The following is a 24,101-nucleotide window of genomic DNA, read 5'->3' as shown; positions in this document are numbered from 1 at the left end:
GAGATTGACCTGCATGCCTACATAGGGCTGCTAATCTTAGCGGGTGTGTATAGGTCCCGAGGCGAGGCTACATGTAGTCTCTGGGATGCAGAGAGTGGAAGGGCGATTTTCCATGCCACGATGCCACTGAAAGTCTTTCACACTTTCTCAAGAATGCTACAATTTAATAACCTTGAGTCAAGACCTGCAAGACGTGTGAGAGACAAACTGGCGGCCATAAGAGAGGTCTGGGAGAAGTGGGTGGAGCGTCTGCCATACCTCTACAGCCCTGGGCCTGAAGTAACAGTAGATGAGCAACTGGCTCCATTCAGGGGTACATTTTTTTTCTTCATATCTGTAATGAGTGATTTTCACAGTTAATTTTATTATGTATTGCTGTAATATCATTGATTTATGTGATTGTTTTCTGTGACACTGATACTAATTACGGATTGTAATCTCTTTTGTCAAAAGGTCGCTGTCCTTTCCGGCAGTATATGCCCAGCAAGCCAGCAAAGTATGGCATCAAGATATGGGTGGCCTGTGACGCACAATCCAGCTACGCTTGGAAGATGCAAGTCTACACAGGGAAGCCGAGCAGTGGAGGCCCGGAGAAGAACCAAGGGATGCGGGTTGTGCTTGATGTGACAGATGGACTGAGGGGGCACAATGTCACGTGTGACAATTTCTTTACCTCTTATAAACTCAGCCAGCAGCTCCTGAAGAGGAAGATCACCATGGTTGGCACAGTTAGAAATAACAAGACAACCTGGACAAGGTGATTGGAACTTACAGCTGCAGGAGGATGACTGCCCGCTGGCCCCTGGTCATCTTCCATAATGTCATTGATGTGTCCTCAAACAATGCCTTTGTGATATGGAACAAGATCAACCCTACCTGGATTCCTGATAAGCGGAACAAGAGGAGGGTATTCCTGGAGCAGCTGGGAAAGGCACTTGTAACCCCACACATTCAAAGAAGTGAGCGCCTCCCCAGCACAGCACCCTCTGCAGTGCTTGTGAAAGCTGGTCAAGGGGCTGAATCTTGTCTTAATCCACCCGAGGCTGCAGCTGGGGCAGGCAAGAGGAGGAGATTCCAATTCTGCCCCCCAAAGAAGGACTGTAAAACAAATACTATGTGCTGCACATGTAGAAATTGATCTGCAGGGCCTCCCGGGTGACGCTGTGGTCTAGAGCACTGCATCGCAGTGCTAGCTGCGCCACCAGAGTCTCTGGGTTCGCGCCCAGGCTCTGTCGCAGCCGGCCGCGACCGGGAGGTCCGTGGGGCGACGCACAATTGGCTTAGCGTCGTCCGGGTTAGGGAGGGTTTGGCCGGTAGGGATATCCTTGTCTCATCGCGCTCCAGCGACTTCTGTGGCGGGCCGGGCGCAGTGCGCGCTAACCGAGGGGGGCGGGTGCACGGTGTTTCCTCCGACACATAGGTGCGGCTGGCTTCCGGGTTGGAGGCGCGCTGTGTTAAGAAGTAATGCGGCTTGGTTGGGTTGTGCTTCGGAGGACGCATGGCTTTCGACCTTCGTCTCTCCCGAGCCCGTACGGGAGTTGTAGCGATGAGACAAGATAGTAATTACTAGCGATTGGATACCACGAATTTTTTTTTTTTATTGATCTGCAAAGTCCATGCACACACACTTGCTTACTGTCCTACATATACTAATTAGAGTTGATTGATTTATGTTCTTCACGCTTTTGTTTTGTATCTATTATCTTATTTTATTCTTATTTATTGTTGTTGTTTATACACCTTGTGGGTGGGGGCAATGGTTCAAAAAATGGGAGAAGACTAGTATAATGTTGTTGATTTCCTCATTGTACAGTATAAGAATATATCACTATGTTGCCAAAAAAGGTACCTTTACTAAAATGCATTCAAAACTACTTTCTGCACATTTCTGCTACTTTCTTAGGCTATACAAGTGAAATCTCTTGCTAAAAAAATTGTTTACACCTATACAGTACCTTTAGCAATAGTAATAATAATAATAAACCTATACTTTAGGAAATAAAACAATTATGACAGGTGTGTTGTAAATGAAACGAGTGATGTCCACTGATTAAATGCAGTCTTTCTGCATTGTGAAGAGGGAAAACCCAGATATTCAAAAAGTTTGTGATGAATGACAGGTTGTTTCTTAATTCAAAATAGATTTGGTGTTGAAAATTCAATTAAGCTGATTTATTTGAGGGGTTTGGTGAATGCGGGTCATTTTTTACCCTTCGGACAAGTGGAGTATACAGAATGTTAATACTACACAAGGGTTAAGGTCTTACTTACATCGGATACGGAGAGCGTGATCACACTTTTGTCCTGGAACAACTGGTGCCCTCATGTATGCTTCAATGTTGCTTGCCTCGAAGCGCGCATAGAAGTAATTTTGCTTGTCTGGTAGACTCGTGTTACTGGGCAGCTCATGGCTGGGCTTCCTTTTGTAGTCCGTGATAGTTTGCAAGCCCTGCCACATCCGATGAGCGTCAGAAGCGGTGTAGTAGGATTCAATCTTAGTCCTGTATTGACGCTTTGCCTGTTTGATGGTTCGTCAGAGGGCATTGCAGGATTTCTTATAAGCGTCCGGGTTAGTGTCCCGCTCCTTGAAATTGTCAGCTCTTTTATTTATTTATTTTACCGTTATTTTACCAGGTAAGTTGACTGAGAACACGTTCTCATTTGCAGCAACGACCTGGGGAATAGTTACAGGGGAGAGGGGGATGAATTAGCCAATTGTAAACTGGGGATTATTAGGTGACCATGATGGTTTGAGGGCCAGATTGGGAATTTAGCCAGGACACCGGGGTTAACACTCCTACTCTTACGATAAGTGCCATGGGTAAGTGCCAACAGCACTTACCCATGGATAAGTGCCAACAGCTCTACTGTTTAGCTCAGTGTGGATGTTGCCTGTAATCCATGGCTTCTGGTTGGGGTATGTACGTACGGTCACTGTGGGGACGCGTCATCAGTGCACTTATTGATGAAGCTGGTGAATTATGTAGTATAGTCCTCAATGCCATCGGATGAATCCCGGAACATATTCCAGTCTGTGCTAGCAAAACATTCCTGTAGTTTAGCATCTGTGTAATCTGACCACTACCGCTTTAGTTTTTGCTTGTAAGCCGGAATCAGAAAGATATAATTATGGTCAGATTTGCCAAATGGAGGGCGAGGGAGAGCTTTGTACGCATCTCTGTGTTTGGAGTAGAGGTGGTCTAGAGTTTTTTTTCTCCTCTTGTTGCATGTGACATGCCGGTAGAAATGAGGTAAAACAGATTGAAGTTTTCCTGCTCAGTATTGTTCCGTTCCTCCAAACATCAAAATGTCAAAGTTTCTCCAAACGTCAAATTTAGAAGGTTAAGGATTAAGGTTTGGGATAGGATTAAAACCCCCCAAAAAAGACTTGAGTCCATCACTGGGATCGAACGCACAACCTTCTGATCCAGAGTCTTCAACACTAACAAAACCCAAGCCTACTTGACGCTAATAGCGCTCACTGTTGCTCCTAGTGACCGGTTTTGAAGGCATTTCACAACGTCCTGGAAATTAGCGATCAGCCAGGGCACATCCTCTAACACCTCCTTAATGCCCCAGCTGAAAAGCATCCTTACTAAAGACAGCTCTAATAATAATCACTAGTACTACAGTACAGACTAGACTCCATTTACTTCCTTTGTAGTTGCCACACCTGCCCGTCTAAACCCTGCATCTGGTGTGTGTTCTGCATGCCATCGCCACATTTGGCTCCGATCCATGATAACCAGAGAAGAGCAGTCAGGAGTGAGAGTAGGCCTTGTCTTATTCCCATTCCGGAGTGACTGAGTAGAATTCCCAGCGGGATATGAGCGCCTGTAGAGGGTGACTAATGGCCCAGTCAGAATTCCAGGTCATGGAATTTCAGGAATGGTTTCTTCCTTGTACAAACATCCGGCTGGGGACACTGAGGAATTTCCCTTCCTATCAGACCTGTTTATGTAAGATAGGAGTCTAGAGTGTTTTTATAATAGTCTCTAGAGATGGCGGTGTGTCAGTAAGTAAGTAGCCTATGTCCTGTTTCTGTAGCGTGAGGAAATTTGATGTACAAGTACACCGCCGGAACGCAAGTCTATTTATTGCAGGGCTTTAACACCAATCTATCTCCTAATGCTGAATGCCAAGCAGAGATGCATTGAGTCCCATTTCTACTCCCCAAATTTTTTTTTATACCTTTATTTAACTTCTTATGGCTGCAGGGGCAGTATTGAGTAGCTTGGATGAAAGGTGCACAGAGGTGCCCATAGTAAACTGCCTGCTCCTCAGTCTCAGTTGCTAATATATGCATATTATTATTCGTATTGGATAGAAAACACTCTGAAGTTTCTAAAACTGTTTGAATTATGTTTGTGAGTATAAGAGAACTCATATGGCAGGCAAAAACCTGAGAAGTTCCACTTCCTGTTTGAATTGTTTCTGAGGTGGCAGATTTTCAACCAAGCGCTCATTGAAATTACAGCGAGATATTGATGAGTTTCCACTCCCTACGGCTTCCACTAGATGTCAACAGTCAATACAACTTTGTCTGATGACTCTAATGTGAAGAGGGGGCCGAAGGAGACAGGAATTAGTAATCACTGCCATGAGGTGACCACGCATTGAACACGCGCCTTCACATGAGGAGCCGTTCCACGGCTCTTCTGAAGTCAATCTAATTCTCCGGTTGGAACGTTATTCAAGATGTTTACAACATTCTAAAGATTGATTCAGTACATCGTTTGACATGTTTCTACTGACTGTTACGGAACTTTTGGACATTTCGTCACATTATAGTGGATGCGCTTTGTGACTTTGGAATTGTTTACCGCTAACGCGCTAACCAAAGTAGCTAATTGGACATAAATAACAGACATTATAGAACAAATCAAGCATTTATTGTGGACCTGGGATTCCTATGACTCCATTCTGATGAAGTTCATCAAACGTAAGGAAACATTTATCATGTATTTTCTGGTTTCTTTTGACCCCAACATGGCGGCTAATTTGGCTATTGTTCTGAGCTCTGTCTCAGATTATTGCATGATTTGCTTTTTCCGTAAAGTTTTTTTGAAATCTGACACAGGGGTTGCATTAAGGTAAGGTATATCTATAATTCCATGTGTATAACTTGTATTATCATCTACATTTATTTTGAGTATTTCTGTTGAAACGATGTGGCTATGCAAAAATACATGATGTTTTTGGAACTAGTGAATGTAACGCGCCAATGTAAACTCAGATTTTTTTTTATAAATATGAACTTTATCAAACAAAACATGCATGTATTGTGTAACATGAAGTCCTATGAGTGTCATCTGGTGAAGATAATAAAAGGTTAGTGATTAATTGTATCTCTATTTCTGCTTTTTGTGACTGCTATATTTCGCTGGAAAAATGGCTGTGCTTATTGTGGTTTGGTGGTGACCTAACATAATCGTTTGTAGTGCTTTCGCTGAAAAGCATATTTGAAAATCGGACACTTTGGTGGGATTAACAACAAGATTACCTTTAAAATGATATAAGACACATGTATGTTTGAAGAATTTTAATGATGAGATTTCTGTTGTTTGAATTTGGCGCCCTGCACTTTCACTGGCTGCTGTCATATCGATCCCGGTAGCGGGATGCAGCCATAAGAAGTTTTAACTAGGCAAGTCAGTTAAGAACAAATTCTTATTTACAATGACGTACTAGGAACAGCCCAACCTACCAATCTCAGGGCGGACACTAACCACAAGGCCCCTTAGTTCTGCAGATATTAATATATAGATCTGAAAATGACTTGAGTCTCACCTGACTTGTCCTGCAGGTCCTCCAGTCGCTCTCCCCTGTCGATCACCTTGGAGATGTTCTCCTGCATCACATCGATGACCTCATCAACCTGCGACTGAACTCTGAGGGAGGGGAGAGAAAGAAAACAAGTGAATGTCAACACACAAACAGAATGTGAACTCTGTTGAAGGTGGGGCAGTTCGTTGGCTGGTACTGCTGTTCTTACTGATACATTCACAAGCCCACACACAGAGCTTGTTTCAACTTAGTGCACACACACCCTATTCTCTGGACTGATACATGGTATCCAGCAGAGCAGGCAAGGACTAGTCTGATTTTTTGTTTATCTTGAGTGTCCTGCCCTGGTAATCTCTCCATCACACCTGGCTGTAGTTCTAGCGTCCTCACCTGGCTGCCAACACTTTTCTCCCACACACACACACACCTGGTACTGGACCACACCCCTCACCTGGGCCCAACTGAGCCTGGCATGGCATGTCCTGACACAAACCTCACACAGACAACTGGCACAGACAGGATGAGAAAGAAGAGAGGGAGGGGGGGGGGGGAAGAGGGTATGTGTTGCTGTGCAGAGGAATGCAGTCACGTATTCTTCTCTGCCAGCGATTGGAACCAAGTGGCTCTGAAAACACATCTACTCTAATAAAAACCTCTCTCGGCTCTCTTTTGGAAAAGTGAAAATCAAAAACCAGGTGGATTATTCAAGATCCTTACATCACATATTAAACTATGTTACATAATACCAAGACAGTCTGTGGGCTGGGCTCGTTCTGAACTCTGCCACTGCTGGGGTGTATGGGGAGCACGCACACACTCCATTGCCATATTACAAGAATTTGATGTACAATGTGTTCTATGATTTCATTGGGTAGAGTAACACGTTTCCGCTCAAGGAAATGTACTGTGTTTAAATAAACTCAGCAAAAAAAGAAATGTCCTCTCACTGTCAACATGTAAATATTTGTATGAACTTAACAAGATTCAACAACTGAGACATAAACTGAACAACTTCCACAGACATGTGGAACAGAAATGGAATAATGTGTCCCTGAACAAGGGGGGGGGGGGGGGGGGGGGTAAAAATCAAAAGTAACAGTAACAGTCACTATCTGGTGTGACCAACAGCTGCATTAAGTACTGCAGTGCATCTCTTCCTCATGGACTGCACCAGATTTGCCAGTTCTTGCTGTGAGATGTTACCCCACTCTTCCACCAAGGCACCTGCAAGTTCCCAAGCGTTTCTGGGGGGGGGGGGGGGGGGGGGGGGATTGAGATCCGGGCTCTTCGCTGGCCATGGCAAAACACTAACATTACTGTCTTGCAGGAAATCACACACAGAACGAGCAATATGGCTGGTGGCATTGTCATGCTGGAGGGTCATGTCAGGATGAGCCTACAGGAAGGTTACGACATGAGGGAGGAGGATGTCTTCCCTGTAACGCACAGCGTTGAGATTGCCTGCAATGACAACAAGCTCAGTACGATGATGCTGTGACACACCGCCCCAGACCACGACGGACCCTCCACCTCCAAATCGATCACGCTCCAGAGTACAGGCCTCGGTATAACGCTCATTCCTTTGACGATAAACGCGAATCCGACCATCACCCCTGGTGAGACAAAACCGTGACTCGTCAGTGAAGAGCACTTTTTGCCAGTCCTGTCTGGTCCAGCGACGGTGTGTTTGTGCCCATAGGCGACATTGTTGCCGGTGATGTCTGGTGAGGACCTGCCTTACAACAGGCCTACAAGCCCTCAGTCCAGCCTCTCTCAGCCTATTGCGGACAGTCTGAGCACTGATGGAGGGATTGTGTGTTCCTGGTGTAATTCAGGTAGTTGTTGTTGCCATCCTGTACCTGTCCCGCAGGTGTGATGTTCGGATGTTCTGATCCTGTGCAGGTGTTGTTGCACGTGGTCTGTCACTGCAAAGACGATCAGCTGTCCGTCCTGTCTCCCTGTAGCGCCATCTTAGCCGTCTCACAGTACGGACATTGCAATTTATTGCCCTGGCCACATCTGCAGTCCTCATGCTTCCTTGCAGCATGCCTAAGGCACGTTCACGCAGATGAGCCGGGACCCTGGTCATTTTTCTTTTGGTGTTTTTCAGAGTCAGTAGAAAGGCCTCTTTAGTGTCCTACGTTTTCACAACTTTGACCGTAATTGTCTACCGTCTGTAAGCTGTTAGTGTCTTAACGACCGTTCCACAGGTGCATGTTCATTAATTGTTTCTGGTTCATTGAACAAGCATGGGAAACAGTGTTTAAAACCTTTACAATGAAGATCTGTGAAGTTATTTGGATTTTTACGAATTATCTTTGAAAGACAGGGTCCTGAAAAGGGGAGGTTTCATTTTTTCCTACGTTTATGAGATGAGGGCAAGCGGTTCAACACAGGTATGTCACATTGATCATCACTGGTGGTATAAAGCATTGGAATTGAATCATTTGTTTTGATGCAATTTCCCCCTGCTGCAAATAAAACATATGTTTATTTGTTGAGTTTTTGGGGCTCTGGCTATACCAACAAAGGGATACTGAGAGACTCTGACAATTAAAATTGTACATTTTAGTCATTTAGCAGACGTTCTTATCCAGTGCGACTTACAGGAGCAATAAGAGTTAAGTGCCTTGCTCAAGGGCACATCGACAGATTTTTCACCTAATCAGTGCAGGGATTCAAACCAGGGACCGTTGTGTTACTGGCCCAACACTCTTAACCACTAGGTTACCTGCTGCTCTTAAGAGGAAGTTAGAATTAAGACATTTTTCTACTTACCCAGAGTCAGATGAACTGGTGGATAACATTTTGGGGTAACCCCCCCCCCCCCTTACCCAAAAAACTGCCTTTTGCATTCCTTTGATATTTTAAGTAGAAATTGTGCACCAAAATTGAATTTTAAAAGCCTGTTATTCCATTTAGTGCCATTTAATTTAGACCACAGTGATAATTCAATCAGATTTTTATATGAATAAAGGCTTGCTAAAGTGCCAAAATGCATCAACCTTGTGTCATTTAAACCCACTTAATCCCCAAGTTTTGGCATGTGTCAACATCATTTTAAAGCCCTAGTTAATTTTGTTGCTTTGACAAAAGTAATTTCTGAAGACGATTACTTATTTAATGTAATTAGGGATTAATTTACATCTGTCCCTCATTTTAAGGTCAACCCTGTTATGTGAATTGAACTCTTGTTATAATATGGTGAAACTATTCCTTTTTAAATATATTTTTTCAAAAGAAACACTGAACATCTAATAGCCAAATCATAGAGTAGAAGAAGGTGAGCTGGTTCTACTCTTTTAGGCCATTTTCTGGTGTTTTGTGGTGTAAAAACTGAACGAAACACATCAACACTGTTACACATAGACAAGCTAGAAATGTTTTAACATTGTTTTTTTTGTGACAATTGCCACTCCCTGTTGCACACAACAAGCTTCCATTCCCCCTGTCGCAAGGGGATTCATGGCTTATTTAAGAAGAAATGTTACAGTCAATGCTGTCACTATTTGGCACTTCATATTGTCTTTTTTTCCTTCTTGAGATGGGAAAACTAGTTTAAGGAGAGAATGTTAAAATTAGGTGAAATCAAACTTTTGTGGTACCAAGTTACACTTCTCAAAATGCATCGACCCTTTTATGTCTCTGTGTGCAGTATGAAGGAAGTTAGCATTGGCTTGCGAAACCACCTAACTAGCGTTAGCGCAATGACTGGAAGTCTACAGGTACGCTAGCGTATATTTAATGCCAGAATCTCACAGTATCCTTTTAACTCAGAAGCATTAAAATAACTCCCATAGGCCTACTTCCTGTGGGATCATGGCACTTGCATTCTCTTTAAAAATGTAATGTTGTGATAGGCTTACCATGAACCCATGTTATCCATTTAAAAAACAGTATAGGAAGGCTCCAGACTAACTTTTCCCCACTGCCACCAACATTTTCAGTGTGTGGCGCCAGCCCAAGATTGGGTACGACCAAAATTGTGTTACGGCTTCACACAACAGAAGAAATTAGGAATAATATAATTCACAGTGCTATTGAGATGGTCTGATTTAAGAACAACTTTTAGATTGGACGTGTTAAATTTAGGCCCATCAGTGATTGGCTTGAATTTTGGCTTCACAATAGCCTAATTTCACTGTCAAAATAGGGCTCCAGAATTGCAGATTTACTTTGCTAAAGAGAGATTAATTTGCTTACATATTTTTTCAAATCAAATCAAAGTTTGTCACGTACACAGATAATAAGGTGTGGCATATCTAAAAGCTTATTAATCAGCCTAATCATTACACAGGTTCACCTTGTGCTGGGGACAATAAAAGGCCACTCTAAAATGTGCAGTTTTTTCACACAACACAATGCCACATATGTCTCAAGTTGAGGGAGCATGCAATTGGGATGCTGACTGCAGGAATGTCCACCAGAGCTGTTGTCAGAGAATTGAATGTTAATTTCTCTACCATAAACTGCCTCCAACGTCGTTTTAGAGAACGTCCATCCGGCCTCACAACCGCAGACCACGTGTAACCACACCAGCCCATGACCTCCACATCCGGCTTCTTCACCTGCGGGATCATGCAATGTCTAAATCTGGCTTCTTAATGGTCTCAGCATGATGAATCAACGCTCAGGGTGGGGACAGACAGCCCATCTCAGTTTGGGCATAGCCTATTCTACAGAAATATAAAGACCGAATGCCTGTCTAATTTACCCATCTCTAGCTGCCTTTTGGTGTCACCTTGTTTTTTAATTGTATAGATAAAACAATTATTGCAGCTGCAGAGTCACTTGAATATCGTTGCTTTAAAATCAGTGCACACGCAAACACTCTCTCGCAGTCACTCTCTCTCCATTCAAATTGCATCCAAAATAGATTATCCTGTTCTAGATTGACAGCATAATATATATATATATTCTAGCCTCTCTCTTTTAGGTAATAGTTTCTAGTGAATATTAGCCTTATATTTTAACTAATTAATGATGGGTTATGCATAATAAGCTTCTAACTTATAGCCTTTGTCTCTTGCGCAATACGCAAGTACCTGTGCTCCGCTGGCCTCCCGTTAAAAAAACGCTCCTTAGCTCTTGGAGTCCCATGCAAGAAAAGCTAGACTAGAATAGCTTGCTGGACATATACAGTGGGGAGAACAAGTAATTGATACACTGACAATTTTGCAGGTTTTCCTACTTACAAAGCATGTAGAGGTCTGTATTTTTTTTATCATAGGTACACTTCAACTGTGAGAGACGGAATCTAAAACAAAAATCCAGAAAATCACATGATTTTTAAGTAATTAATTTGCATTTTATTGCACTTTGTTTGCAATTACAGAGATCATACGTTTCCTGTAGTTCTTGACCAGGTTTGCACACACTGCAGCAGGGATTTTTGCCCACTCCTCCATACAGACCTTGAGGTTTCGGGGCTGTCGCTGGGCAATACGGACTTTCAGCTCCCTCCAAAAATGTTCTATTGGGTTCAGGTCTGGAGACTGGCTAGGCCACTCCAGGACCTTGAGATGCTTCTTACGGAGCCACTCCTTAGTTGCCCTGGCTGTGTGTTTCGGGTCGTTGTCATGCTGGAAGACCCAGTCACGACCCATCTTCAATGCTCTTACTGAGGGAAGGAGGTTGTTGGCCAAGATCTCGCGATACATGGTCCCATCCATCCTCCCCACAATACAGTGCAGTAGTCCTGTCCCCTTTGCAGAAAAGCATCCCCAGAGAATGATGTTTCCACCTCCATGATTCACGGTTGGGATGGTGTTCTTGGGGTTGTACTCATCCTTCTTCTTCCTCCAAACACAGCGAGTGGAGTTTGAGACAAAAATAGAGCTTTTTGTTCTTAGACTACATGACCTTCTCCCATTCCTCCTCTGGATCATCCAGATGGTCATTGGCAAACTTCAGACGGGCCTGGACATGCGCTGGCTTGAGCAGGGGGACCTTGCGTGCGCTGCAGGATTTTAATTCATGACGGCATAGTGTGTTACTAAGGGTTTTCTTTGAGACTGTGGTCCCAGCTCTCTTCAGGTCATTGACCAGGTCCTGCCGTGTAGTTCTGGGCTGATCTCTCACCTTCCTCATGATCATTGATGCCCCACGAGGTGAGATCTTACATGGAGCCCCAGACTGAGGGTGATTGACCGTCATTTTGAACTTCTTCCATTTTCTAATAATTGCACCAACAGTTGTTGCCTTCTCACCAAGCTGCTTGCCTATTGTCCTGTACATTTACATTTACATTTAAGTCATTTAGCAGACGCTCTTATCCAGAGCGACTTAGCCCATCCCAGCCTTGTGCAGGTCTATAATTTTATCCCTGATGTCCTTACACAGCTCTCTGGTCTTGGCCATTGTGGAGAGGTTGGAGTCTGTTTGATTGAGTGTGTGGACAGGTGTCTTTTATACAGGTAACGAGTTCAAACAGGCACAGTTAATACAGGTAATGAGTGGAGAACAGGAGGGCTTCTTAAAGAAAAACTAACAGGTCTGTGAGAGCCGGATTTCTTACTGATTGGTAGTTGATCAAATACTTATGTCATGCAATAAAATGCAAATTAATTACTTAAAAATCATATTGTGATTTTCTGGATTTTTGTTTTAGATTCCATCTCTCACAGTTGAAGTGTACCTATGATAAAAATTACAGACCTCTACATGCTTTGTAAGTAGGAAAACCTGCAAAATCGGCAGTGTGTCAAATACTTGTTCTCCCCACTGTATACAGTGGGGCAAAAAAGTATTTAGTCAGCCACCAATTGTGCAAGTTCTCCCACTTAAAAAGATGAGAGGCCTGTAATTGTCATCATAGGTACACTTCAACTATGACAGACAAAATTAGGGAGAAAAAAAATCCAGAAAATCACATTGTAGGATTTTTAATGAATTTATTTGCAAATTATGGTGGAAAATAAGTATTTGGTCAATAACAAAAGCTTCTCAATACTTTGTTATATACCCTTTGTTGGCAATGACAGAGGTCAAACGTTTTCTGTAAGTCTTCACACACGGTTGCTGGTATTTTGGCCCATTCCTCCATGCAGATCTCCTCTAGAGCAGTGATGTTTTGGGGCTGTTGCTGGGCAACACGCACTTTCAACTCCCTCCAAAGATTTTCTATGGGGTTGAGATCTGGAGACTGGCTAGGCCACTCCAGGACCTTGAAATGCTTCTTACGAAGCCACTCCTTCGTTGCCCGGGCGGTGTGTTTGGGATCATTGTCATGCTGAAAGACCCAGCCATGTTTCATCTTCAATGCCCTTGCTGATGGTAGGCTTTGTTACTTTGGTCCCAGCTCTCTGCAGGTCATTCACTAGGTTCCCCAGTGTGGTTCTGGGATTTTTGCTCACCGTTCTTGTGATCATTTTCACCCCACGGGGTGAGATCTTGCGTGGAGCCCCAGATCGAGGGAGATTATCAGTGGTCTTGTATGTCTTCCATTTCCTAATAATTGCTCCCACAGTTGATTTCTTCAAACCAAGCTGCTTACCTATTGCAGATTCAGTCTTCCCAGCCTGGTGCAGGTCTACAATTTTGTTTCTGTTGTCCTTTGACAGCTCTTTGGTCTTGGCCATAGTGGAGTTCGGAGTGTGACTGTTTGAGGTTGTGGGCAGGTGGCTTTTATACTGATAACAAGTTCAAACAGGTGCCATTAATACAGGTAACGAGTGGAGGGCAGAGGAGCCTCTTAAAGAAGAAGTTACAGGTCTGTGAGAGCCAGAAATCTTGCTTGTTTGTAGGTGACCAAATACTTATTTTCCACCATAATCATTAATCATCTCATTTTGTCTGTCATAGTTGAAGTGTACCTATGATGACAATTACAGGCCTCTCTCATCTTTTTAAGTGGGAGAACTTGCACAATTGGTGGCTGACTAAATACTTTTTTGCCTCGCTGTATGTTTATTTGTTTAGTTTTTTGGGCTCTGGCTATACCAACATTAAAGGGATACTGTGAAATTACAGCATCCAATATACAGTCCATTCGGAAAGTATTCAGACACCTTCACTTTTCCACATTTTGTTACAGCCATATTCTAAAATTGACTGAATAGTTTTCCCCCCTCAATCTACAAACAATATCCCATAAAGACAAAGCAAAAACTGTTTATTAGAATTTTTTGCAAATGTGTTAAATAAAAAACAGAAATATGTTATTTACATAAGCATTCAGACCCTTTGCTATCAGACTCAAAATTGAGCTCAGGTGCATCCTGTTTCCATTGATCATCCTTGATGTTTCTACAACTTGATTGGAGTTCACCTGTGGTAAATTCAATTGATTGGACATGATTTGGAAAGGCACACACCTGTCGATAAGGTGACAGTGCATGTCAGAGCAAAAACCAAGCAATGAGGTTGAAGGAATTGTCCGTAGAGCTCCGGGACTGGATTGTGTCGAGGCACATATCTGGGGAAGGGTGCTAAAAATGTCTGCAGCATTGAAGGTCCCCAAGAACACAGTGGCCTCCATCATTCTTAAATGGAAGAAGTTTGGAACCACCAAGACTCTGAGCTGGCCGCCCTTCCATACTGAGCAATCAGGGAAGAAGGGCCTTGGTCAGGGAGATGACCAAGAACCTGATGGTCACTCTGAGAGAGCTTCAGAGTTCCTCTGTGGAGATGGGAGAACCTACCAGAAGGACAACCATCTCTGCAGCACTCCACTAATCAGGTCTTTATGGTAGAATGGCCAGACGGAAGCCACTCCTCAGTAAAAGACATACGACAGCCCACTTGGAGTTTGCCAAGAGGCACCTAAAGGTCTCTCAGACAATGAGAAACAAGATTCTCTGGTCTGATAAAAACAAGATTGGAATCTTTGGCCTGAATGCCAAGAGTCAAGTCTGGAGGAAACCTGGCACCACCCCTACGGTGAAGAATGGTGGTGGCAGCATCATGCTGTGGGGATGTTTTTCAGCAGCAGGGACTGGGAGACTAGTCAGGATCGAGGGAAAGATGAACGGAGCAAAGTACAGAGAGATCCTTGATGAAAAGCTACTCCAGAGCGCTCGGGACCTCAGACTGGGGCGAAGGTTCACCTTCCAACAGGACAACGACCCAAAGCACACAGCCAAAACACAGGAGTGGCTTCGGGACAAGTTTCTGAATGTCCTCGAGTTGCCCAGCCAGAGCTCGGACTTGAACCTGATCAAACATCTCTGGGTAGCTCTGAAAATAGCTGTGCAGCGACACTCCTCATCCAACCTGACAGAGCTTGAGAGGATCTACAGAGAAGAATGGGAGAAAATCCCAAAATACAGGTGTGCCAAGCTAGTAGTGTCATACCCAAAATGAATTGAGGCTGTAAACACTGCCAAAGGTGCTTCAACAAAGTACTGAGTAAAGGGTCTGAATCCTTATGTAAATGTGATAATTACTTTTATAGATTTTTTTTATACATTTGTAAAAAAATTATAAAAACCTGTTTTTGCTTTGTCATTGAGGTATTGTGTGTGGATTGATGAGGGAAAAAATAATTGAATCAATTTTAGAATAAGGCTGTAACGTAACAAAATGAGAACATATAGCTAGCTACATCTACGGGCTTTTTCTGTTGTGCGTAATGTGCAGTAAGTAACCTGTATCATACATGTACTGGATAAGGGCACAATAATTTTGGCTTGGGCTCATTAAATGTAATTAATAAAATCTATTTAATATATGGCTCATCAGGCTCAGGTAGCATCAGGTTAGAATTTATGCTGATCAAAGCTCTAATCAAATACAGACATATTTATATGCTTTATAATACTTTTGAAGGACACTTCTGGTTTTGGCGGGAAAAACCGGGTTACCGGGGAGAAAAGTTATTTCTCGGGATGGGAAAATATTAAACCCTAGTCCTGCATGTCGGTGCACACCAAACATCCATACTGGGAGAGTAATTTCCACATGTGCAGTGTGAGTTGACTAATCTACCAGCTCACGTTTGTTGCCTATGTTTTAGTCCTAGTGCATCTGACTAATTATGTACATTGCTTTATTTGAAAGGATTTGAGGGTTAGTTTGAGTTTGGGAAAAAAAGAGCAGCGGGTCATGAGAACTGCAGTGCAGTTGATACTGTCCCTTCTATACCGTGGATTGCTGCATGTTGCATAAATTAATATTACTATTGTGATGGATAACAGCCATGGTAATTTGAAATGTCCAGTCAATGTGCATTATGGCTAATGTAGTCAATTTACAGATTCAAAATTGGCCTACAAACGCTTACATCAAATGCTTTCGGACAGCGTCATCTCCCATAGTAACATTGATATTCTAAACATAAAAACAGGGAAAATAAACAAAAATACAGAACACAGTGGCCTATAAGAGGACGAAGCGCTTCTTTTGAGCCTAAAATCGAGAAAACCGGCGCAAAATTGTAAGAGTAGTCCGTCCCATAGCTGAGTCATCACTCTTCACTAAGCTCAGGATCCTAGGACTGAACAGCTCCCTCTGCAACTGGATCCTGGATTTCCTGACGGGCCGACCCCAGGTGGTGAGATTAAGCAACAACACATCTGCCACGCTGACTCTCAATACAGGGGTCCCTTAGGGGCGGCGTGCTTAGTCCCCTCCTGTACTCCCTGTTTACCCACAATTGTGTGGCCTTGCACGACTCCAACACCATCATTAAGTTTGCTGACGACACGACGTTGGTAGGCCTGAGCACCGACGACGATGAGACAGCCAATAGGGAGGTCAGTGACCTGGCAGTGTGGTGCCAGCCCAACAATCTCTCCCTCAACGTCAGTAAGACAAAGGAGCTGATCATGGACTACAGAAAACGAAAGGGCCAAGCACGCCCCCATCCAAATCGACAGGGGCTGTAGTGGAGCGCGTAGAGAGCTTAAAGCCACACACACCAACAAAGTCGTGAAGAGGGCACGACAACGCCTCTTACCCCTCAGGAGGCTGAAAACATTTAGCAAGGGCCACAGACATTAAAAAGTTATACAGCTGCACCACTGAGAGCATCTTTAATTTGACCTTGACTGGTCTGGCAACTGCTTGGCATCCGACTGAAAGACGCTACAGAGTGTAGGGCATACTGCTCAGTGCATCACTGGGGTCAAGCTCCCTGCCATCCAGGACCTCTATACAAGGCGGTGTCAGAGGAAGGCCCTAAAAATTGTCAAAGACTCCAGCCACCCAAGTCATAGACTGCTCTCTCTGCTACCGCACGGCAAGCTGTACCGATGCACCAAGTCTGGAACCAACAAGACCCAGAACAGCTTCTATCCCCCAAGCCATTAGACTGTTAAATAGTTAACCAAATAGATACCCGGACTATCTGCATTGACTCTTTTTGCATTAACTCTTTTGACTCATCACATACGCTGCTGCTACTGTTTATTATATATCCTGTTGCCTAGTCCCTTTACACCTACCTATATGTACAGATCCACCTAAATTACCTCGTACCCCTGCATATCGACTCTGTACTGGTACCCCGTGTATATAGCCAAGTTATCGTTACTCATTGTGTATTTATTCCTTGTGTTATTATCTCTCTCTCTGCAATGTTGGGAAGGGCCCGTAAGTAAGCATTTCACTGTTAGTCCTACACCTGTTGTTAACGAAACATGTGACAAATAATTGATTTGAGTCTTACAGTATTGCTTTTGGGCAGTATTGATCCATTATGACATCACAACTATATAAACACGTGAGCCCATTGAATTAGAATGTCATGTGTGAACCAGCCATGATGTCACAACTGATCAATACATTCCAAAAACATTCCATTTGAACATTCTGGTGACTGACTACTGACATAGAAGATGAGTATCAAGAAGACCATCTAGCAGATTCCTCCTGAGTTATTACAGTAGATCATCATAAAATATAGAATGTGCTACTAGACAAAAACTTGGTTGTGGAAAAAGGTGCCTAAACTGCCTCTGTCAATCTCCTTGATGGTGAGGAGATTCCTGCAGCTGCTACAGGAAGATAATGCTAAAACAGGCAACCTTGGTGCTGCCACCACCAACTCCCGTCAGCCTGCCACCGAGAGGTTTCCTGAGCTCAACCAGAAGGTTCGTCACACCTTGCATCTTTCCTCTAGAATCCCAGTACTGGAGTTGACTGAAGAAAGAGTGCTCTGCAATGACTTGCCAGTTTGAAGGCTGTGGAACAAATTAAGAATGAGGAAAAGAAGCCACATCCCTCTTCTAGAATCCCAGTACTGCAAAAGAAAAGTGCCATCTGCAATGGGAAGAGTCAATGCAGCTCCAACATCTCAGCAGAGAGGGAAGGCTACTTTTCCTCACATCTGGAAGCCACTGTGACCTACCCAGACCAAGAGGGATCAAACCTGCGTGGTGAAAGACATCTACCTCTATAGCGCCAAGCCATTGGAAGGCAGTCCATGGAGCCAAATTGGTAGCCAAGTGTCCCACTAGAGCCAATGTCACTGTGCCAAACAATGATGCCAAAAATAAGCTATTCCGGCCTGTCAGACCAGAGGACAAGTCACGAAGAAACACATTCAGTTTAACTCTGACCTTAAATGTACAGGATCTACCGCCATGCCCCAATGAGATGGTATCTCTTCAACCTGGAGGCTGACCAGTTGACAAAATATCTGAAGCCCAAGCTGATCTGTGTCAGGCACGAATGGAACCTGATGAAGAGTGAGGCCAAGATGGATGCCCAGACTTTGGAGGAGAAGAAAGCAAAGGAACAGTTCAGAATGAAGAAGTACATCCAGGAGATCTGCCAAATGAAGGTGGATTCTGACCTATGGGTGATAAGAGATAACGAAGAGGAGGAAAGAGGTGATGAAAAACAAAGAAGAGGGCAGCATGGAGAGTAAGCCAAAGCAGATGTGAGATAAAAAAATATATATATACAGTACCAGTCAAACATTTGGACTCACCTACTCATTCCAGGGTTTTTATTTTTTACTATTTTCTACATTGTACTGTAGACTAATAGTGAAGACATCAAAAATATGAAATAAAACATATGGAATTTATTTAGAATTCAAGGCACACTTAACCAGCATGGCTACCACAGCATTCTGCAGCGAACACCATCCCATCTGGTTTGTGCTTAGTGGGACTATCATTTGTTTTTCAACAGGACAATGACTCAAAACACACCTCCAGGCTGTGTAAGGGCTATTTGACAAAGAAGGAGAGTGATGGTGCTGCATCAGATGACTTGGCCTCCACAATCACCCGATCTCAACCAAACTGAGATGGTTTGGATGAGTTGGACCGCAGAGTGAAGCAGAGTGAAAAACAGCCAACAAGTGCTCAGCATATGTGGGAACTCCTTCAAGACTGTTGGAAAAGCATTCCTCATGAAGATGGTTGAGAAAATGCCAAGAGTGTGCAAAGATGTCATCAAAGCAAAGGGTGGCTACTTTGAAGAATCTCAAATATAAAATATATTTTGATTTGTTTAACACTTTTTTGGTTAATACATGATTCCATGTGTTATTTCATAGTTTTGATGTCTTCACTATTATTCTTCAATGAGTAGATGCGTCCAAACCTCTGACTGGTACTGTATATATATGTAAAATGTAAAGATAGGTGAACAAGGAGTGGGTCAAGAAGAGTGTAAATGAAGAGAATAAGAAAAACAGAGAGGTGAATTAGTCTATTGATGATATAATTCAGTGTTGTGATCATAAGTATGTATTTTTTCCCTTCAGTTTAATAAAACGTAAAGTGCCTTTAGAGTGCTCACTACAGAGTCTTGCCTGAGCTGTGCGTACCTTTGCCCATCTAATAACGAGGAGGACCACAATGGAAATCATTTGGTTGACTGATTTTTATCCTTGACCATTTTAATCTGTGTAGTGTTGTATTCATAAGGAAAACGCAATGTATTTTAAATTTGCCAAACTAATAAACTAAATTAGGCTAATTCCTTCATTCAGGTGGAGATGAAACGTTGATTTGGGATGAGTGCTACCAACTTCAAGCTGAAGCCGTGTGAGCACTGCAGCCGGTGCATTGATCGCAGCCGCATGGAGAAACATAACGAGTTCTGTGCCAAGTTGTTCTCCAAGAGCTCCAGGAGAAGGATCTTTGACTATACCAAGCACCGGCTCAAGGGCACCGACCTGACCGGATACATCAAATAATCTGCGATGCACCAAGGGACCTCTGTCTGTCCGAAAATTACCGCTCAAACAGACAGGCAGACAGACAGAGATAGACAGGACAGCAGAAGGGCTGTGATTGGAGAACAGACATGCAGTCGATGTGCTGTGGGCATCGGCGGTGACTACTAGACCAACCGCTAGACCACCTGCTGCCCAAAAGACAATGTCTACCTTGGAATCAGAGAGGGTTCCAGTAAGAGGCAGTACTACTAGGAGGCAGTAGTATTGTATCCAGAACCATCAAAATCAACTGTGTTCAGCAGTTCCACAGAAACATGTAGTTCTTTTCAGTCAGATGTTAATGGTGCAGGAAATTCAATATTAAGAAAAAAGGGAATTACATCTTTCATTCATAATTTCTAATATGACTCAAGCCCCCCTCCCAAAGATACACACGCAGACACACACCAAACGCACATACACACACTTACTGTCTGATTTTGTCATTTCCGGCTCCAAATCTGGGTCCAGTTGGTCCCCTCCTGAAAGACAAGCATACAGAAAATCTGTTGGCTCCAGATACACAGCCTTACAGCCCAATATGGGCTCTATTCGAAAGCAGAAATAGGCAGAAATAAGTAGTCATTTCAGACACAAACAATGTATGTGGGATTATTACTCACAGGAAGAAGTCCTCCTCTTCATCAGAGTCTTCCTCCAACAGGTTCCTCTGTGAGGGGGCAGAGGTCAGAGGTCAAGGGTCAGACAAATCTCTCCCATTAGGCCCCTCTCCCAAACAGTCCTAGCAAAATTCTTGTTCGAGAAATTGCATTTCGCTAAGAAGCTATTTTGGTTTCTTTTTGATAATTTTAATTGAAAATTGTTACCCAGAAATGATTTGATATTGAGATAAAAACAGCTGCATTGGACCTTTAATGATATAAATATATTTCTTGCTGCATATAAAGACACCACCAGATAACTGGGGGATTGTAATCCATATGATAAAGGCTTAAATCCTTTTTATCTGAGGAGTGGTTCAAACGCCCTTTCTGCCTCTCCACTACCCATGTTCCATCCTCGCCATCTGACTGCGTGTCACTGCTCTGCTCTGCCCACTCCTGGATGTGGTCCCGGGACCCAGAAGAGGACTAGGAGCTATTATCAGAGAAGAGGGGATGGTGAGGGGGGTGTGTGTCTGTTTCTCTTTGATCTTAGCTGAAGACAATAACAACGCTGAGAGAGTAGGAATGGGTCCTCTCTGAACCTCAGAGAAGGGTTTCCGTCTCCCTGCAATGTCCCTCCCGCAAAATCTCTCCCCTTGTTTTTAATTCCGAGCTTAAATGAGTTTGCACTGGGGAAACAAATGTTTTTGTAAATAGAATAGAAACCATTGAACCTGACTCCCTCCACCAGTGTCTCACCCTCTCGCTGCGTATGGATCCAGTGACCTCTTCATCGTTGAGGTGTCGTTTAAACTTGGGAGGCATGTTGGCGTCGTCAGGCTGCTCCTCCCGCTCTGGTTCCTTCTGTAGGACAGGAGGAGAAACACACCTGTTAGAGACCTCACACACACACACACACACACACACACACACACAAACTACTGTCTGCTACAGTACAGCAGCAACCCTGGTCCTACTGGGGTGTGAAGGCTTTAGCTCCAGCCAGCAATAACACATCCAATAATCAACCATAATAAGTAGAATCAGGTGTGCTGGGCTGGAAACGAAAGCCTGCAAACTGTTAGCGAGTCCTCCAGGTGACCACTGCTGCTACAGTCATCATACCAACGCCAGACACTCACTCACTCAACACCAGCTTACTGTCCAGATGGTTATCACGTCACAGATATAGTGTGGCATAGCTGGCCTGCCTGCTTGAGTCTTTACACACTTCTGGTCCAACACAACCTCTTATGTTCAGAATAATGATTGAGTCTGGTTCCCCTCAATGTTCCCTGAGTCTTTACGCCACTGCTAAATCTATAAACTAAGTATGCCAAACATTAGGAATGCTGGCTAATGTTGACTCCAATGCTTCCCACAGATGTGTCAGTGTTGGATGGATGTCATTTGGGTGGTGGACCGTACTTTATACACACAAACACAACTTGAGCGTGAAAGTTCTTGACACAAACCGGTGCGCCTGGCACCTACTACCATACCCAGTTCAAAGGCACTTACATGTTTTGTCTTGCCCATTCACCCTCTGAACGGCACTCAAAGACAATCCATCTCAATTGTCCCAAGACTTAAAAATCCTTCTTTAACCGGTCTCCTCCCCTTCATCGACACTGATTGAGGTGGAGTTAACAAGTAACATCAATAAGGGATCATAGCTTTCACCTGGATTCACCTGGTCAGTCTATGTCATGGAAAGAGCAGCTGTTTTCAATGTTTTGTACACAGTGTTTGACGAAACATGACCAGTGTTTTCCAGAAACACATATTTAAGTGTAACAGCAGACAGAGCAGTCAAGAAAGGAGTGGGGTTTGTGTGTGTGAGGCCTGCAGTCCTCACCATGTAAAGTGAGAGCAGAGAACACTTCACCTAAATCTTCAAAACATATAGAACTCATTTAGAGTTTTTAAACAAGCATATTCAGTAACAGAACCATTCTGGTTTTAAAACCATTTTCCCTAACCCCTAGGCCTAGAGGGATTATTTCAGGCTTGCCAGGATGTGATGTAGGAGAGTTAGGACTACTTATGAGTGGGTGGTGCTGTTGGAAAGATTTTTAAACACTAAAATGTTCCATTTCAGCAGAGTGGCCTTAGTTGTTATTCAGAGGTGCTCCTCTCTCCTGCCTGTTCCCTGTTAAGGGGTGGTACGTGGGAGCAGTTTTATTGGGGAGCAGGGTTTGATTTAAAACCTCTTGCTGGCTATGCTGTGGTACCAAGCTCACTCAGGGGAGGGCTCCTGTGTCTGTTCTCTGCTGCCTGTACCTCTTCATTGAGTGTCTGACTCTCCTCCCTGGTTCCTCCCTCCGTCTCCTCCCTGGTTCCTCCTCTCCGCTCTCCTCCCTAGGCCCTGTCTCTTTCTCTGAACCCCGGAGTAGAAAACATGCTGTTCCTCCAGCTAGCCTCAACCCTTCCTGTTCCCAGATCAGTTGAGTACCTGGGTGTGCATCAAACCCAGCCCCAGGTCTATAAAACTCAACCCCTGCTTCTCAGTGGAACAAAGGCCTCCCGTGTAGCCTCCGAGTTGTACAACCAAACATCAAATTGTTCCACTGAAACTGAAGTCAAATGCATTTAGGTGAGGAGAGACAGCGCAAGGAAGAGTAAATACCTCCTTTTCCCACTCCAAACCCATCGCCTTTTCATACTTTTATGCTGCACATGAATTGGGGACAAAGATTTATTGAATTGAACTCTGTCTAAACACATCCCACCTCTCCTGTCTTCACAGCTTCCACCCCAAGCCCTTCTCTCCTGCACCAGCCCCTCCTGCCCCAGCCCCACCACCCAAGTTCCTCCACCCAATTTCCTCCACCCAATTTCCTCCACCCAATTTCCTCCACCCAATTTCCTCCAGTCCCTCTGGTACCATTGAATCCAGCTCAGACTCTGAAACTGTTGCTTTTCTCAGCGTCTCCTTCTGGCAGTGCAGTTGGAAAAGGGCCGTTCCGTGGCCAGGAGCGGAGTAGAACTTTCTGGTAAACAGAGAAGGAGATAGTGGCAGGGGACAGGGCTCTATCTCACGCAACTACAGAGAAAAGAGAGAGAGAGAGATGCACAGAAAGAAGAGAAAAGCCAAATCTAGCAGAGCTGGGTTGCATATATGTAAGTATGCAGCTTTGAAATAAGCACTTTAAAGGCACAATCTGTAACGTCAAGTTGTGGTAAGAAGTTTTGGTCATCCCAAAATCTATGAAGAAAAGAGGGATGGATGGGAAGAGAGAGATGGAGAGGAGAGTGTTTGTGTGTGTTTAATTGCACCCTTGAGTGTATGTCCCAAAGCCACAGAGGACTGTGAAACTACAGATTGTGCATTTAAAAATCAAGTGAGGAAAAAGCAGTTATCAGCTGAGAAGGTGTAGCCTATTCCTAGTATCTAAATGGCAGAAGGTCATCAGCTATAAGGGGAATGATGAAATGACAGAGAGCCTCATATCTGGTAAGAAAGTAAACAACCAGTTTAGGCAGCCATAATCAAAGGTTTATCTGAAGGAAGTAAAACTCTGATATTTCTGTTTGGCTGAGAGCATAGTTCACACTTCACATAGCCTAGTGTATGATACAGGAGTTGGTTA

General features: G+C 43.8%; 1 protein-coding gene across 3 annotated transcripts in view; it reads right to left on the bottom strand.

Moving 5' to 3' along the window:
- LOC129855341 (vesicle-associated membrane protein 4-like) overlaps positions 1 to 24,101 on the bottom strand; it is a 35,389-nt gene that overhangs the window by 10,241 nt on the left and 1,047 nt on the right. Inside the window, exons 2-6 of one of the 3 annotated variants that reach the window (XM_055922888.1) lie at positions 23,396 to 23,554; positions 21,268 to 21,372; positions 20,527 to 20,573; positions 20,335 to 20,385; positions 5,791 to 5,891 (exon numbers count right to left, since the gene is read on the bottom strand). In XM_055922888.1, the coding sequence (XP_055778863.1) occupies positions 5,791 to 5,891; positions 20,335 to 20,385; positions 20,527 to 20,573; positions 21,268 to 21,372; positions 23,396 to 23,398 (307 nt within the window). In that variant the 5' untranslated portion in view covers positions 23,399 to 23,554. The remainder of the gene's footprint in view (positions 1 to 5,790; positions 5,892 to 20,334; positions 20,386 to 20,526; positions 20,574 to 21,267; positions 21,373 to 23,395; positions 23,555 to 24,101) is intronic. The other 2 variants (XM_055922889.1, XM_055922890.1) reach the window with 2 other exon arrangements.

This window comes from Salvelinus fontinalis, chromosome 5, assembly GCF_029448725.1.
Source record: "Salvelinus fontinalis isolate EN_2023a chromosome 5, ASM2944872v1, whole genome shotgun sequence".
Taxonomy (NCBI): domain Eukaryota; kingdom Metazoa; phylum Chordata; class Actinopteri; order Salmoniformes; family Salmonidae; genus Salvelinus; species Salvelinus fontinalis.
The sequence above is the reverse complement of the archived record's forward strand: the minus strand, read 5'-3'. Positions and strand labels throughout refer to the sequence as shown.